The sequence below is a fragment of the Centroberyx gerrardi genome, chromosome 12 (genome assembly GCF_048128805.1).
Source record: "Centroberyx gerrardi isolate f3 chromosome 12, fCenGer3.hap1.cur.20231027, whole genome shotgun sequence".
Taxonomy (NCBI): Eukaryota; Metazoa; Chordata; class Actinopteri; order Beryciformes; family Berycidae; genus Centroberyx; species Centroberyx gerrardi.
Window position 1 is genome coordinate 4,528,642 of NC_136008.1, and position 16,930 is coordinate 4,545,571.

General features: G+C 41.8%; 1 protein-coding gene across 1 annotated transcript in view; it reads right to left on the minus strand.

Moving 5' to 3' along the window:
- Positions 1-2,886: 2,886 nt before the first annotated feature.
- The window catches only part of LOC139918687 (soluble guanylate cyclase 88E-like), a 20,104-nt gene continuing 6,060 nt past the window's right edge, over positions 2,887-16,930 (minus strand). The window contains exons 5-16 of the mRNA XM_078287409.1: positions 16,069-16,326; positions 15,113-15,260; positions 13,634-13,759; positions 12,565-12,685; positions 11,852-11,981; positions 10,901-11,047; positions 9,220-9,366; positions 7,807-7,963; positions 6,325-6,434; positions 5,288-5,377; positions 4,627-4,745; positions 2,887-3,253 (exon numbers count right to left, since the gene is read on the minus strand). Of these exons, the coding sequence (XP_078143535.1) occupies positions 2,887-3,253; positions 4,627-4,745; positions 5,288-5,377; positions 6,325-6,434; positions 7,807-7,963; positions 9,220-9,366; positions 10,901-11,047; positions 11,852-11,981; positions 12,565-12,685; positions 13,634-13,759; positions 15,113-15,260; positions 16,069-16,326 (1,920 nt within the window). The remainder of the gene's footprint in view (positions 3,254-4,626; positions 4,746-5,287; positions 5,378-6,324; positions 6,435-7,806; positions 7,964-9,219; positions 9,367-10,900; positions 11,048-11,851; positions 11,982-12,564; positions 12,686-13,633; positions 13,760-15,112; positions 15,261-16,068; positions 16,327-16,930) is intronic.

Here is a 16,930-nt window from a genome sequence, read left to right on the forward strand (position 1 = left end):
TCTATAGAAAAATGCGTGTGTCCAAACTTTTGACTGGTAGTGTATATAAATGTAATGTAAATGTAAATACTGGGCTTTATAATAGTCAGCATAGAGGCTAAAGAGATCACTGCAGACCAATACATTATTAGGATATCACTCCTGTGTATGAATCCATGTTTGCGCTGGTTGCTATAGAACTTATCACCCTTCTAATTTCTTATCTTATTTGAGGGAGTGAAATATAAATAGACACATGAGGGTAATATTGGATGTTTTCCAGAGTAACCGATAGTGAGCCTGGTGTTGCCGACGCCGGGACGATCGTTCTCAGAAACTTGAGTCGTGAGTCCCCTGATCGCAAGTCATGAATACACCGATTCATTTATCTGCGGCCAGTCCCCCTGATTCCAGAGCACTGGTGTTTATCTGTAGTTTTATCTGAATGGCAACCAGCTGTGCAGTTGGCTGAGGCTCAGGCCGTTCAGAAAGACCCGTCCAATGAGCGCTCCGAGCCGGTAATTGTTGTCAGATGTCGGGGGTCAAAGGTGAGACGGAGACCCAGCTGGACGGAGAGCGGTGCCTGGACAGGATACCAGCCCACCAGTGTGCGGCGGAGGCTGGAGGACACCTGCCTCTTTGTTTTGCCTCCCACTCCCTCCTCCTGCAACAAATTAACTCGAGTAAGAGACGGTAAACTTTGCAACTGCAAAATGAGGTCTGTCACCACGGCAACAGACAGGAAGTAGTGCTTAAGCGGTTTCCTGATGGCTTCCTCTTTATCATGTAATGACATCTCACAAGGAAATATCAGCAGGGAGAGCTCGACTGTATATGTGTGTGTATTTGTGTGTGAAGGTCCACTCTCACCCTGGAACGAGCTCTTACCTGTTCCAGCCTCATACAGTACACAGCATACGCACTTGCCTATTTTGGCGATGAGATAATAAAGAGGAGCATCAATTATATCACTTATCTTTCATTAAAAGATCACAAGGGTTTTCTAACCTCCAACCTGACACACACACAGTCAAACATAATGGCACTGTGTTATCACCAAATGAGTAAGACAGGAATCAGCGACCTCATAACCACCGAGGTCAGTGAATTGCGCCTGAAGATTTGGGGCCTGAATTGGATGGAGGATTTGGTGAGCTTAGGTGCTTTCTGTGCCCGCGCTGTCTTTTCCGCTCGCTGTGTTATAAGATAGATGGCGAGTGCAGATCTAGATGAACGAGCGCCGGTTCAGAGATTTAATCTGATCAGTCTGCAGCTGCCTGGGATTCACTCTCTCCCCATAGCATGGACAGATATAAAAACCCTTCCATCCCGCTTGTTCTTGAATGACGTTTTCTTAATTTTCACACAGTGTCAAAACTCCCAACTTCTGAAGCATTTTTCAGAAGTAGGATGGGAAATGAACACCGGCCACCAAGTAAAGCTGGTAAATTTGCCTATTCTACCAGATGCTTGGTAGAACAACCAGTCTGTTTTCTATTCTAACAAATAATTCAGCTGGCAAAATACATAAATCGGAAATTTTTTGAATCTACCAACCGCTGACGATGGATGAGAAAGTTAATTTCCTGACCTGCTTGCAATACCTTCCTTGCAATACCAAAATAAACAAAGACAGGAAGACGCAGAATCTGTTTTGGTGGCTGTACATACAGTTTTATATAAATAAACACTAGCATACAGTGGAACAGATGTAGTCATTCATATACAGCAATTAGAAACAGAACTCTTTATGAAGATTAAGACAATGTTTTGAATATCTAGCCAAATGCCTATCAAAATACCATGAGCCTAGTTTACACAAAATGAAATACAACTTCTGATGACATCTAATCTCAGGTACTGAATCAAATGAAGCACCCATAGAATTAAAAATCACTTGTTTTTTCTATTTCAGTGGAAGCTCCTGCCTCACCTGAAAACCCCATAAGCCCTGTCACAAAAAATGGCTTACTTTAATTTTCCAGGACATTACTGTAATTTGTTGTCATTATACATTCTAACATACTCCCACAGTAATAATAGCAGTGACTTCATACACGGCTTAAAAACCTGTACAATAATACAGCGGATATAGCATAAACAAATCCAGAAATATCAACTCGTTGTTATTATGATCGTCATTGTCATTACTGACGTTACCCGTTCTCTGTTTCTCTATGCATGTGTTGTTTGTGTGAAGAGGATTCTGTGCTTTCTGTTTTTTTTTACAGTCAAAATAAGGAAGACATGATGTGAAAGCTGTGCATTCTCAGCACTCATGGTGGTAATGTTTGAAAAAAAAAAAAAAACCTTTCCTAATTTTTGGTGTATGAAACCAATGAAGCATCCTTGTCAGAAGAGAAAATGGTCTGCACTCACAGGAGCAACATTCAGGCTTAGTTAAAAAAATGGTGAAATGAAGTAAACCTGAAAGTTGCTCCTTTGAGTACGGGCCATTTTTTTCTTCTGACAAGAGTAATTAAGATCAAGATAAGAGTATCCAATTTAAACACATCAAGGGCTTGGAGCCAGAAGTAGGTTAAAATGTTGCAAAAAACTTTACTTAACTTTGCTTTAGGCAAACCAAAGTACTTACAAGTGGACTTTAATTTTTTGGACATTTTCTTGCTTAGTTCAGTATTGGTCTTGAGGTCTTTTCATTTTCACCCAAAATGTCACTTAAGCCTAAACTGCTCACTGTCCTTGACATTACATATCATTCAAAATGTGTTGTGTAGATTGCCAGTAACCATGAATGTTGAAAATGTTGAAATGTCTCACCCTGCCTTGCCTTTTGACTAACCTTCCGCGATCTTTTCGGCATCAGACCCTCATCACATGTTAAGGGTGTCTTGTAATCTCGGACTACAATCTGCCCCGCATCCTGTGGGCGCCGGGCCAAGCCTCTCACAGGATGGAGCAGGAAGCGCTGCGTATGGGCAGGTTGGCGGGCAGCTTGGCGTACTGCTGCCGGAAGCTGTTCCTCTTGTTGTTGAACAGCGGGCCCGGGTTCTCCGGCCCGTCAGCGGGCGGCGCCGCCTCGGGCACCGCGTTCCCCTGGGGCACCTCCAGCTTGGCCCCCTTGTTGTTCTTAGTCTTTTTGGCTTTCTCCTTCTCCTGAGGCTCGGCCGAAATGGTGCGGAGCTCGCTGGCGCCCTCTGGCGGCAGCAGCGTGTCCAGGGGGAGGTCGCTGGGGCTCGGCTTCCCCTCCGCCTGCTCCTCGCTGGGCATGTGGAGGTTGGAGGCCGAGCGCTTGGTGTTGGTGCAGGTGGAACTAGTGCAACCACACATTATCATAGTGATTTACAACAGAAATCAATAAGCAGATTTGAGAAAGCATTATTACAGGTGTACCGTTTCTAAACAATAGAATACAATAGATGCCCAGAGATGACATGGTAGTTAAGACCACATGAACCACTGTGGGCCTGTTGGCAGTGGGGCCACTTGCTACACAAGACAAAGGTTTGTGGGTTCAAGTACCAAAATAATATTTATTTAGAAAAGTATGAATATAAAGCTATTTCTAACCAAAAAAGAACAATTTGGATAGTGAAGACATGCCCCAACCAGGCATTCCTGAGAAAGGTCCCTTCCCAGCACAGAGCTTCACTAAACCATTCACATTTATTATCATCTTATAGCTGATTCTTGCTTTTATGTGTCACAATGTATAATTATTATGATTCCTTTATGAGAAAAAAAAAAAAAGAAAAACACTAAGATTTTCATTATTTACTTTCAGATATCAAAAAATGTTTTTATGTTTAGAGCGTTTTGACTTAGACTGTTGTATTCAACATATGTAACCTCTTATTAAGCAAGTAAACATTTGTGTAATTGGACTTTTGGCTCTAAAATATTTCGTTTCAGAAATAAGGACTGAGACAACTTACCCATGTGACAACCAGCCCCGCTCTCCCCTACTCTCGCATATAATTTCTTTATTAGTTGACTTGTCGGTCCTTCATCCTTCCCTTCATCCTTCAACCTTCATCAAACCTTCATGTAATCCTGCCAGAACCTTCTCTCTAGTGTGTCGCCTGCTCTGTCTCACTCTCAGCTTTCCTACTGTCTTAATAAAAGGGAAAAAAAACCGAGGGGAATTAACTGCTTCTTCTCAATGATAGTGTTGTTTTTGGTGGCTGCGTGATTCCCTCAAACAAACACACATAGAACAGCCTTGCAGCCTTTGCTCACTGTCTCATGCAACACCATAATGGAAAAATACTTCATTTAAAGTAAAAGTTCTGCATTCAATAATTAACTTGAGTAAAAGTATAGAAGCAGTAAAATGTACTTAAGTATCAAAAGTAAAAGTACTCATTCTTATTGATGCGTTAACCTGTAAGAAGTATTTTAATGTTGTCGGTCTAACTGCTCCAGATACTGTTGGGGAGTTTAAACTTAAATGCAACATATTTTATGAGCTTATCGTATGTTTTGCATGTAAAACCTTATTCTGCAAAGTAACTCCAGCCGTCAGATAAATGTAGTGGAGGAAAAAGTACAAGATTTCCCTCTGAAATGTAGTGGAGGAGAAGTAGAAATTCTCACAAAATGGAAATAAGTAAAGTGCCAGTACTTGAGTAAATGTACTTAGTTACTTTCCACCTCTGTGCCGACTGCTCTCCTTCGTCTACTCACCCGTTGGAGCTCCTGTCCTCGGAGTCTTTCTGTTCGCTGCTGTAGCGCAGCTCCGCCGGGGTTTTGAACGACAGATCCATCTTCCCCTTCAGCCAGTACGTCTTCATGTAGCCTTTACCCTGCAAGGTGATCGCAAAATAAATTAAGGGTTTTGTTCCGAAATGCTATATATTCATGCTGAAAAGAAAATACTACCTGATGTTTATTTCTCAATCTTAAAAAAAACAAAAAAAAAAAAACATAAGTGACTGCATCGTCTAAAATGTTACATTTTGGGAGTAATTGGCTCAAGATGATGATGATCTTTAATAATATTCAACAGTGAGTTTTCCTTTCATGTAAGCAATCATTTTGTCAGGGTAGGCATCACATTTTCCAGATGGTATATATCTCATCTTGAAATGAAGCGCGTCAAATATTATTGCTGCGACACTGACAAAACATGACATGTAATGCATTAATCATAATATCCATTCCGGCGAGTGGATGGTAGATGAGCAAACCATAATTTGCAGAAAAGATGACAGATATTGACACCTCTTTGGAATTGAATATGACCTCCAAATAATGGTTAGTTGCCTGACTAAATTGGCTGGTAGATTACTTACCACAGACAAAATCTATCTGCTGGTGTTGATTTCACACCCAGGATACCACTCACCTTTACGAAGATCTTGCCTCTCTCCTCAATGATATAGGGCTCATGTTCCAGATGGTCTTTGGTGGTCTGACTAATGTGGATCTGCATTCCCTGTACAGACAGACAAACACACACACAGAAAGTTAGGACTAGGGCTGAATATTAAAAAACAAACCCCATCGGCACTACACCGACATTAAAGGAATAGTTCACCCAAAAATGAAAATTTTGTCATGATCTACTCACCCTCATGCCAGTTGAAACACAGGTGAAGTTTGTCCATATAACACACAGGGAGGTTGCCAGCACAACTCCATAGCAGCCTTCTCCAAAACAACTGAAGTCAGTGGGGACCAGTTCTTCAGAGTTCCAAAAAGACCTACAGTATATTTACACCATAATTTAGTGCAAATCTTAACTACAGCTGATTGACTTGCAACAAATCATGGTGTATAGGTCTTTCTATTCACAGTGTGATTGTTTGGCTTTTTTTTTTTTGGAACTCTAAAGAACCGGTCCCCATTGACGTCAGTCGTTTTGGAGAAGGCTGCTACGAAGTTGTGCTGGCAACCTCCCTGTGTGTTATATGGACTAACAAATTTCACCTGTGTTTCATTTGGCATGAGGGTGAGTAGATGATGACAGAATTTTCATTTTTGGGTGAACTATTCCTTTAAGGCATCAAAGGGAATTGAAAAGTTTCAAAATATTTGATTCTTAAAATTAGTGTTTTGGTTTTTCTTTGTTTATGGGAATTCATAGTGAGGAAATTAATAAATGTTCTTTTCATCGTAGAAAACATTTCCCACAGACAGCGCTGTTAACTCCTACTGTTACCGCAAGTAATGGGAAACAAATGAAGTGATTAGCATGTTGCATTAACTAAAAAGCAGCACGCACAGTGGTCTCATTAAGTAGGAAATGTTTCTCCACCCTTATCTGCATGTGTTCGTCTGAGGGAAATCGTTAATGTTATTGCAGTAATTTACTACCAACGCCATGGGCTATTTAGCACACTTTGCCAGGCTATGGGTTATTTAGTATGTTAACGTACTCACCACTCCGTTGCTCTCCATCCTGGAGGCGGTGTTCACAGTGTCACCAAACAGACAGTAGCGAGGCATCTTCAGACCCACCACACCGGCCACCACCATACCTGAGTGAATACCTGACAGGGAGGGAGGGGGGATTAAAAACAAAGTTCATTGTGATCCGACTCATTCATGAGCTTAGCTGAAGTCCATGATTTATTCCAGTTGTTGTAAAGTATTCCTTAAGGCCAAAACATTATTTAAATTTTAGGCATTTGGCTGACGCTCTTCTCCAGAGAGACTTACAACAGTACAATGAACTTAAATTCCTAGATCGCCAACATTACAAGCAACCAATAGTGAGGACTGCCAGGGTCAAAACCACAACACCCAGTGTGATATGTGACAAATCCTCCTGTGTCCCCCGAAAGCTCAAATAGAATATAGAATTGAAACTAGATTCATGAGCTTAAGTTCCTATTTTCTGTCCTCTGTGCTTGGAAGAGAATGCTTTAAAGGTGCAATAAGTCCGATAAGATTTTTACTGTCCCATAGCATAAAATGACCATAATTTCAGGGGGTTGATAGGATGAATGATGATGTTGATGAATACCAATGATGCAATATTTACTCTGCCAGGTGCTGCGATTTCTGGCTTTCAAAATTCACTTTCAGGCCCGAACTCTGTTTTGGAACAAAAACTTCTCATCCATTGGATGAGATGGATCCCCACCCCCTACTCGCACTTTTAACTGCAGCAAAATGCATGCAGGATACTGCAGTGAGTGAGCGACTAGCATCACAGGACATTCTGTTCTCAAGTCAAAAAAGCAAATGACAAAGCACTATTATTATTGCAGTATTTTGCATGATGATGTAGCTCTTCACTAGATGTTTCTTTTGGATCTCTGCTCTAATTGGCTAGCTTGCTTATGGAAATGTGACTCGATTTTTTTTTGTCAATTACAGGCCACTATAAGCCGTGAGCCAGAGACCTGTCAATGTTGTTGCAATTCCTTGGTCACTGATAGAGATCAATAAAAGTCCTAGATTATTTAATGTCCCTTTAATTTAAGTCAAGGCTGGCACAACCTCAATTCAAGCTGCCTGACAGACTTTTAACCAGGGGAAGTCATTTCACTAAACCTTTAACCTAGTGGCTTGATTCTAAGATCTGTAGCAGGGCCATACAAATTATAAACATGTGATGCTTGTAGGGGAATTCTCTTTTTGCTTGCCCCACCGGAGAGGTCAGAGGTCAGGGTGAGCTACAGAACAGCCACCCTGGAGCTGGAAGGGATTCAGTGTCTTGATCAAGGAAACTTCCCTGGGTCTTCTGGTTGAAGGCCGATCTTTCTAACCACTATGCCACCTCTATATCTCAAGATTACATTTGTGGGACACACACCCCCAAATATCACAAAAAAAAATCTCTCTGACTTATCGCAGCTGAGCCACTAAAGCACCATACAGTTTTGTGGCTTTGTATTGATTCGTTTTTCCGCTCACCGACTCTGATCTGGATGTTATCTCCGGTGGAGGGGTCTTTCAGGTGGTCGATGGAGCTCAGCATGTCCAGGGCCATGTCGCAGATGTGGTGGGCGTGGAAGGTGGTCTTGTTGGGAACGCCCGCCACCACCATGTAGGCGTCACGGATCGTCTCCACCTGAGCAGAGGGGACAGCATAAGCATTCACAATAATGTAGAGAATCCCTTGGAATGTAGTAATATTGGGAAAAACACTCATAAGTTAAATGAGCATATTATGAACAATCATTGACTGTTTTCCATCGCTAATTCACTCTTATTTCACTCTTTATAGCCCAGTTATTGACAAATTTGATGAATTCAAGTCTAGTCATTCAAGAGAGGATTTGCTGAAGTTGGCCTGTAATGTTCTGCTGTATTGCTGAAGTCCGGTAGAGTTTGAATAGACATGGCTGACTAGTTTTCCTCGGGGTGACTGTCGCTCCAGATGCCCATCAACAGTCAGTAATAATGGCACACACAAGCTCACACTTTTGATAGATGTATTTCCCAGGTGTGTGTGTGTGTGTGTGTGTGTGTGTGTAACCCTCCATTCTTCTGCAACTTGTCCCTCAGGCCAAAACACACCAGAATGTGTTTTCAGTCAACCCGTGTTTTTAAATAAGGGTTAAAATTCAGTCTAATGTGGCTGCACATACATTTAGACGTAAGGATTAGACTGACATATTGTTTTGCCAGTATTGGCCTTTTATTAATTATCCGAAATCAGCCAGTGATGAAGGCTGCTCCCTGACCACAGCTACATAAACACAGTCTATAAAACCTGACATGAAATTTTATTTATGTTATGTATTCTTTATTTAAACTTGGTTTCCTCTACCATTGAATAGGTGTGGTGGGTCTCCCTGCCTTAAAGAGATGCTAACCCTGAGATAATTTCATTAGTCTGGGTTTCAATGGAGAGTTTTAGTGTCCCATGATGCTCTAAATACTGTTTCAGAGGCTTTTCCACCCTGACAAGAAGAAAATCCTTCACTGAATACTTGTAGGTTTTTTGGCAGGAAATGGTCAAATTTAAAGACAAAATCTCAGCCATCAGTGACTTCAGTATAAAAACATACAGCCTTCAAAAACCCATATTGGTCGAACCCTAAGCAGGCATAAAACGTTTAAAAATATGTGTAGTGCTCTATTGTCCAATGTATTTCTCACTATGTTGCAGAGTAGGAAACCAACCTCTATTTCCACCGGCTATAGTAGCTGCTACACCTCGAAATTCACCAGACAGCTGCCGGATTGACTGATATGGTGAGAAACCCAGCAGCTGTAGCGGGCGGACGGTGTTAATTTCCCACCCAGATCTCAAACGGATATCTGCGAGTAACTTTGAATCACACGTAAACATGGCAGCCCGTGCTGCTGTTTGGGGCCGACCTTGTAGACGTTGTGCTTCTCGCTGAGCGTGTCGAAGACGATGTAGATCTCGTTGAGCATGTCCACCACCTGCATGGGCGTGATGTGGATGCAGATCTCATTAAACTTCACCACATCGCTGAACAGGATGGTCACATCTGGGAAGACCTGGGACACACACACACACACACACACACACACACACACACACAGATAGATAGATAGTCTCAGAAATGTTGTGTTTCTGAGTTTCTGTGGTTCAGGTTTCATTCCAAAACACTATATATGCATTTTGGAAAATTTTGCTACTTGAAATTCATCAGCCAATATTTCAAAAACTGGCGATTCTATCCTCAGAATATAACTATTTATTTAGCAAAAGTCGTAAGGTGACTGATAACTTTAATAGTAGCCCATATTGTGTTTTATTTTCATGCCAGCAAACATTTTGTCAGAGCAGGTGTTTTTTCAAATGGTGGATATCTCATTTTGGAACGAAGCCCGTCAAATAAAAAGTGTGTTTGATTGCCAGAGGGCTCAAAGGTGGACAGTTAAATTGCAAAATAACAAGACAGCGCCTTGTGTTTTTTTTCTTCCAACAGTTTCAAATGTATTCAGCTGCTGTTTTGCACACGTCAGATGAAAACTATTTCAATACTGTGGCCTTTTAAAAATACTGGATATTTTCAGAGTAGTAGAGAAGATAAATTTGTATCTTTTATTCCATTTTCTAAACTATATTTCAAAAGGATGCAAACTTCTGCTTTGCTGTCTGTTACATAAAGAGATAAAAAATATCATTGCAGTCAGGCGAAACCCTCATTTCTCCAAAATGTAAAGTTTTCAGGAACTAAGATATAGAGCTGTTTTTAGCTTGATGACAAAGCATTTTTGATGTTATCCAATGGATTTTGAAAGGGTTTCATAAGCCCAAGAGGAGAAGAGAATTTTCTCAACCCATAGAAGAGCATGTAAACCTTCAAATGAAGTGCAAAACATGAAAATCACCCAAATTGGAGTTATGGAGACTGTCCTTCAACCGTAGCACCAGGGTTCAAGCTCCTGTGTCAGCAAGCATCCGCCCTGCTGAAGTGTCCATGAGCAAGACACTGAATCCCTACCAACTCTCTACAAAAGCTACAAAACGGTCTGGTGTACCGAGCTATATTGTTGCCAAAGGAACAGAAAAGTGTTGCCAGGTTGTCGCTGACAGTTCATGTCGTCATCACATTGGGTGCACCAACTAAAACTAGCTAGCTTTCCGTTTGTTGGCAAATAATGATTCTTGTTAATTGCAATAATTCATCAAGTAAATAATAATATCGTAAATATAAATACCTTACACTACCTTCCCTTTACTCTGATTGGTCCGCACTTCACTGCATCATCAGAGCGTGGAAAGAAGTTGAAACAGCTGAACGGCTACATTTTACGCGCTGGCATTTGTAGTTTTGTGTCGCCGGCTTCCATTGAAATTGAATGACTTCCTGATGCTTTGTAGCCTGTAATCTGAATGTACCATAAGGCTGCTGTTCTGTAGCTGACCTCTGACCTCTGACTGGAGGCAATAGAAATGAGAATTTCCTACAGGGATCAATCACAGTGTGTGAGTTTCTCCACACTGCCTGTTAGTTTGCCTAACCATCTGAAAGCCCATCATATAGCTATACATACAGCATCTGCTGCCATGCCTCTGTGTTACCTGGCAGGTCTCCAGCGCGGTGATGCCCTTCCTCAGGCGGTCCGCCACAGCTTTAGGGATCATGGCGTACAGCAGGGAATCTCCTCTCTTCTTCTCCTCGTCCAGCTTCTTGATGATTTCCTGCAGCTGAGCGTACTTTTGTTGCTCCTAGAGAATCAGAGTCAGATATGACAACTGAGGACTTTATAGAATACAGTGGAATACAATTTCTATCACTGCGTTGCACCCAGTTCTGTACAGTCTCAACTGTCTCAAAGCTCAAAAATCCTTCTTCACCCTCTCTAATCCCCTTAATCCACATCTCCCCTTCATGACTGAAGTGGATTTAATGGTGAAATCACCGGGGGAACACAGCTCCACCTGGGCTCACCTGGTCAGGATGTTTCATCTTTCACTTTGTGCACTCAGTGTATCATGAGCTGTGATTTCTGCTTTGTACCATACTAGTCTGAGTTGCATGGTGCATGTTAGAGCGTAGTAGCATGGTGTTGTTACGGTATATTTTCTTATCTGATATGAAGCCCTAGTACTGTCTAATACAGTGGTTCTCAATCTTGGGGTCGGGACCCCCCAGGCGGTCGCAAGATGATGTTGGGGGGTCGCGAGATGATTTATGGGACAGGAAAAAAGCATATTTCGACTATGCAAATTTGTTATGTCTATTTTTTCTGATTTTTCTCTAATTTTTGCTTTTTTTCAACCTCTCTGCCTCATCTGATAATGAATCAAGTGAAAAAACCTGAAAATGGAAAATCTTTCTTTGGTTGAACTCTGCATGCTTGTGACAGGGGATTGTGACTAGACATTGCTTCGTTTTAAGGGGTCAGGAGCCAAAAAGACTGAGAATCACTGGTCTAATACATAATAACATTTTAATATGAGTTATCCCTCAAAACCCCAAATCCTGGCTCTGTTAGTGCGATGCTCTGGCCATGAAGATAAAGGATTCACCTGATCGAGGGCCAGCTGCAGCTCAGCTGACTGCTGCGTCCCGGCCAAGATCAGCTCTCTGCTGGAGTCATGCAGGTTCAGATCGTTCACATACACACCCATCTTAATCATGTCCTCCACTGTCTCTATACTGCAAGAGCAAAGAGAAGAGAGGAAGACGAGGAAATAGACTAATATAAATGAAAAGCAAGAGGATGTATTTTCCCAAATTGGCATACTCCAATCTGCAATGTTTGAACTTGTTTTTTTGTTCCAAAATGATGCATTGGCCATTTTGGGGAAAAAAGCAATCCCTACTTTCACAAAATGATTAATAGCACAAAATGTAATATTGAATAAATAGGCTACATTCTCAAGAGACACCGATGAACGCCAGGAGGCTGAAAACATTTTGTCTGCCATGGGAATAAAGTGATCTGCCATATAAAACTATTTCTGTCGAGTGTGTCCCTGTTTGTGCAATACTAAATTCTACTGACTACTGATTAGCACATTCTATCATACCATACACCTATTTGACAATTTATGTCCCGCCCTAACATCCTAGCAACATCACATTAAGGAAGCAAGATGCTCTCAAAATGAGCTTTCATTGTGACTTTCCCCAAATGGATGTGTAGCATTATGGAAATGAATTATTTAATTGGAAAATCGCTTGTTTTGCCCTGAGTCAACCCCATCAAACCGAGTGCCGGCACGGGCTGCGGTCTTACATGGGCGTCCCGAGGAAGATGAGCGAGTCCCACTGGGGGACGTACTTCATCTGGCCCTTCAGGTGGAGAGGCTTCTTAGGAGGCTCCCTCATGTCCTCGAAGATGGTCTCACTGCATTTCCCTGACAAGAGCCATGAAGGACAGATTAGCAGGACCGTGACGGCTCCAGGACACACTAATGAGAGCTGGAAATTGACTAATCTTTTCAGCTTTACAACGCAATTATGAAATGTTGTTGGAAGGAGGTGCAGGCATTGTGCCAAAGATGGATATTGGCAAGAATGAGAAGAGTCAAAAAGTCAAAAAGCTCCTGATCTTTCTCTATTAAGCGGCAGCCACACTGATCCATCAGAATGCGGACAGAATTATTGACGGATAGATTTCTGTCTGTTTGTTTTGGAACGTCAACATGGTGGAGAGGCAGAAGAACAGGAAGGCTTTACTCATAACGGAGCTATTTCTTAGAAAAAAGAAGAAACAGACTCTACTGTATAAATTCAATAAGAAACTAAACTGCAAAACCTAAAATCATCCCAAAGTTATACCAGGCTTTCTCCGTTTTATCTTTGTTTTTTGGTCGTACCGTTGTCTCTGCGTTCGCCACTATTTTTTCCAAAACAAACATAGGAATGCCTCTGACTGGCTAAACGAATGGTGACAAATCTGTCCGTCCAGAAAAAGTTCAGCTGGGTTGAACTTTCTGTCTGTCAAATCTGACGGAGAAGTACGTGTCATCAGCCCTGTCTGGACAACAGACAGCTCCCATTGAAAATGAATTGAAATGAAACGTAGAGAGACAGACACTGATCCGTTGTGTCTGTCCCTCTACGCCTCTTAGGTTGGAGTCAACTGTGACCTTTGAACTTGAATATAACACCCTGTCTTAAACAGTAGGCCCTTTGCGCAGAATGAGTATCGGCGGTGACAGGTATGTAAAATAACAGGTCTTCTACAAAACACATGAAGACACAATGTCAGAGAAAGCCATAAGACAAAAGTGATCGGAGGCAAGTTTTGCTGCATTGCCTGTCGCTCTGCCAGAGAAAGTGAAAGTGAAAACTATTCTGACCGGTGACAGTCTGGAAGGCCAGCAGCTCGATGTCTTCCCCTCCGGAGTTGGCGGCGCTGTTGTACTGGGTGAGAGAGCTGCTGTACTCCTGGTCCGACCCCTTCATCTCCTCCACTGATTTAGCCTCTGACAGAGGGAGCAGAGCAGACACACTGAGTGAGTGGATGAATGAATGAATGAATGAATGAGGAAGGGTTGCTGTAAGTGAGTTAATGAACGTGTAAATGAGTTGTTGTATAGCTTTCGTGCACAAACACTAACCTCAGACTATCTACTCTTAATTTATGACAAAAATGCAAAAGTTACTTCATTTAGTGTAGACTTTTACAGCTGAGGTTGGCTGACGTTTTTGCCTTCCTTAAAGCCTAAAGTAACTTTTGCATTTTTGTCATATATTAAGAGTGCTCCAACTATCACCAGTGAATAGCAGGGATGGGACAGTACATATAGAAATTAAACATATCGCAATACAAAAATGTGACAATCACGGGGCAGAAAAATGAATTGCGATATTAGCTACTATTAGCTAATATTAGCAGAAATTAACAAAATTCTGCACAGTCACACTTTGTTGTCATTGAACTTTTACCCCATATGTCATATCGAATCATATCATGAGATAAACATATCGTCCCATCCCTAGTGAATAGTCGTAGAAAGTTTACATTGATATACTGGAATGCATAAATGACAAAGACATGTCTGGGGAGTGAGGGTTTAGTGAATTCTGATCAGCCAATCACTTGATAGGGGATGAAAAATGTTCACCATCATATGATAACTTCTGTGTGTTTTTTAAAGTTTTTTACACAAGACAAAGAGCTCTGCCTTGGGCGTGTTGAATGTACAGTATACCCATGAAGGATGTAGGGAACCAGGGTGATCACTAGCACTGAAACACTACAATTTAAAATTAAACTTTGTGAGTGTATAAGGCCGCTTTTACACCTTGCATGTGTCTTATATCCAGATTATACACTTGACATGAAAATGCAGATTCCCATGCTTGTCACTTCCTCTTGTAGTATTTACTTCCTTAAAAATTTACAGTAAATAGCTTGCCTCACCTCAGGCTCTTCCCCCTCCATTCGTATCCTGGCAATCAGTTTTTGACAAGGATGTTGCTATCCAAGCTGCCTGACACTTGTTTGGTTTGCATTCACTTCCTGGTTGCATCCACGTGCAAAACTGTAATTTCCCTTTACGTACTTAAATATAGCTGTATGCAGTTTTGAAACGCATCGCATTTAACTTTGTTGTTACTGTGGACAAAGTCACTCTTCAGTGAGTCTTGTGTGCATTTCCACCATTTTCATTTTTGCTCTATCCGGATACGATCACCCAGGACGGAAATGGGCGAGTAAATTGATGGGCATATTGTAATCTCATCCATTTGAAATGCACCTTATTTCATACATTATGCATATGAAATTCAAAAACGGATTAAAATGGAAAGGAATGGTTGGAAGAGGCTGGTACCTCTCTCTTCTTCTCTCTTTGGCTTTTCGCTCTCCTCCTCCTCCTCCTCCGGCTCCTCCTTGCTCAGTTTGGGGATGTTGACCTTCTGCTTGCTTTCCACCACCGCTTTGGACAGCAGCTCAAACACATTGTTCAGATGGGTGTAGATCTGAGGAGAGCAAGCACAGAGCGCTGGTGTTGAGCAGTGATGACGAGTAAAACATGGGGGATTGTCTGTGTGAGTCAGTCAGTAGCTGCGTTTACATGAAGCCTTTTATTCCACCAATAATCAGAATAGTAGCTCAATCAGAATAAAAATGCCTCATGTAACCACCTCAGTCAGAATAAACCGGCCCGTTCCAAATGAAATTTCATTCCGTTTGAGGCGGCTGGTGAAACCGTTCAATAATCTGTTTGATGGATAAAATTTTGTCATGTAATCGTTCATTCTAATCACTTTCTTTGGTTGGAATATCTCTACTCTGTCTGCACAAGCACGCCCATTTGACGTAAGTGATGTCAATGACGTTTACTTTTTTCTCGGAGAATTTGAATCATTGCAGATGCAATACAAAACGTCTGTTGCTGACACTTCGTATGAGTCGTATGTTCTGATAAAACTGTTGCTTCATCAGAAAGAACAGCAGTAAAGCGCCCGACGCAGGCCCATCTTTTAAAAACGTAAGCCCGTGTTAGAGTGCTGGATTCTGTGTTTTGCACGTCAGAAACTTTTATTCTGATTACACACTGTGGAGCATGTAAACACACACCATGCAATCCTTTTATTTAGCACTCATGTAAACACTTGTGGGGGAATCTTCTATCAGAATGATTTAATTCAGAATGAAAAAATATGGTGCATGCAACCGCAGCTAGTGAGTCAAGTCGGTGATCAAGCAAAAGAGCGAATGGACAAATTCACAAATGAGCTAATAAAATGAGAGTGCCCCCCGCCCCCCCCCCCCCCCTCAGCTCACATTGTCCCAGCTGAACTCCAGCATGGGCCGGACCAGAGTGAACTCCTCGTTGACCTTCTTGCCCTGCAGGTCGGAGAAGACCTCTTTGAGGCCGTCTCCGATGCGGTACATGGTCATGTCGCGGCGGAAGATGACGCTGAAGGGGAACATGTCGAAGAAGATGCCTCGCTTCATGGGCAGCTTCTCGTAGCCCGGCGCCGTCTTCTGCTGCGGCATGCGGTGCTTGAAGGCGGCGTTGTCGAAGTTCATCTTGTAGACCTGGATGAGGAGAGAAAAGGTCAGGAAGCTTCTGAGGTACAAAGCTGTTGATGGAAATAATTTGGTTGTTGATTTAAAAAAAACAAAAAACTAAAATGTTGGTGTTTTTCTTACTTCAGCTGAAAGTTTATACGGTAATTTATTGGAATCCTCTTATAAGTCCATGTGTATAATTATAAAAATAAAAGGGTGTCAGAGAGAAAACAGCTATTCTTTTCGTCCTCCCGGGAAAAAAAAAACTTCATATGTATTTTTCTGGCAACAGCAACTTTTCCTTAAAGGGAAAACTTGACATTGAATATTAGTTTCATTTACCTCACCATGCACTTGTCACATTATGTGGGAAAATAATTTTTGGCTTGTTTGCAATGTTAGCATTCCTCATCAGAACAACAGATCCTGCTATCTGCAAGCTGATGGAGAATGAGGAACAATGGAAGGAACAAGGAATAATGCTAAGATGCCGTTTATCTGGTTAATCAAACTGACAGTAAAGACACACCTCTCCCACATCCTGACTAGTGTCTTCTAAAGGAAATCAAACTCAAAATACTAAGGCACCCCTTTCATTTGCCTGGTCAAAATCAAAATAAAAGGAGACTGA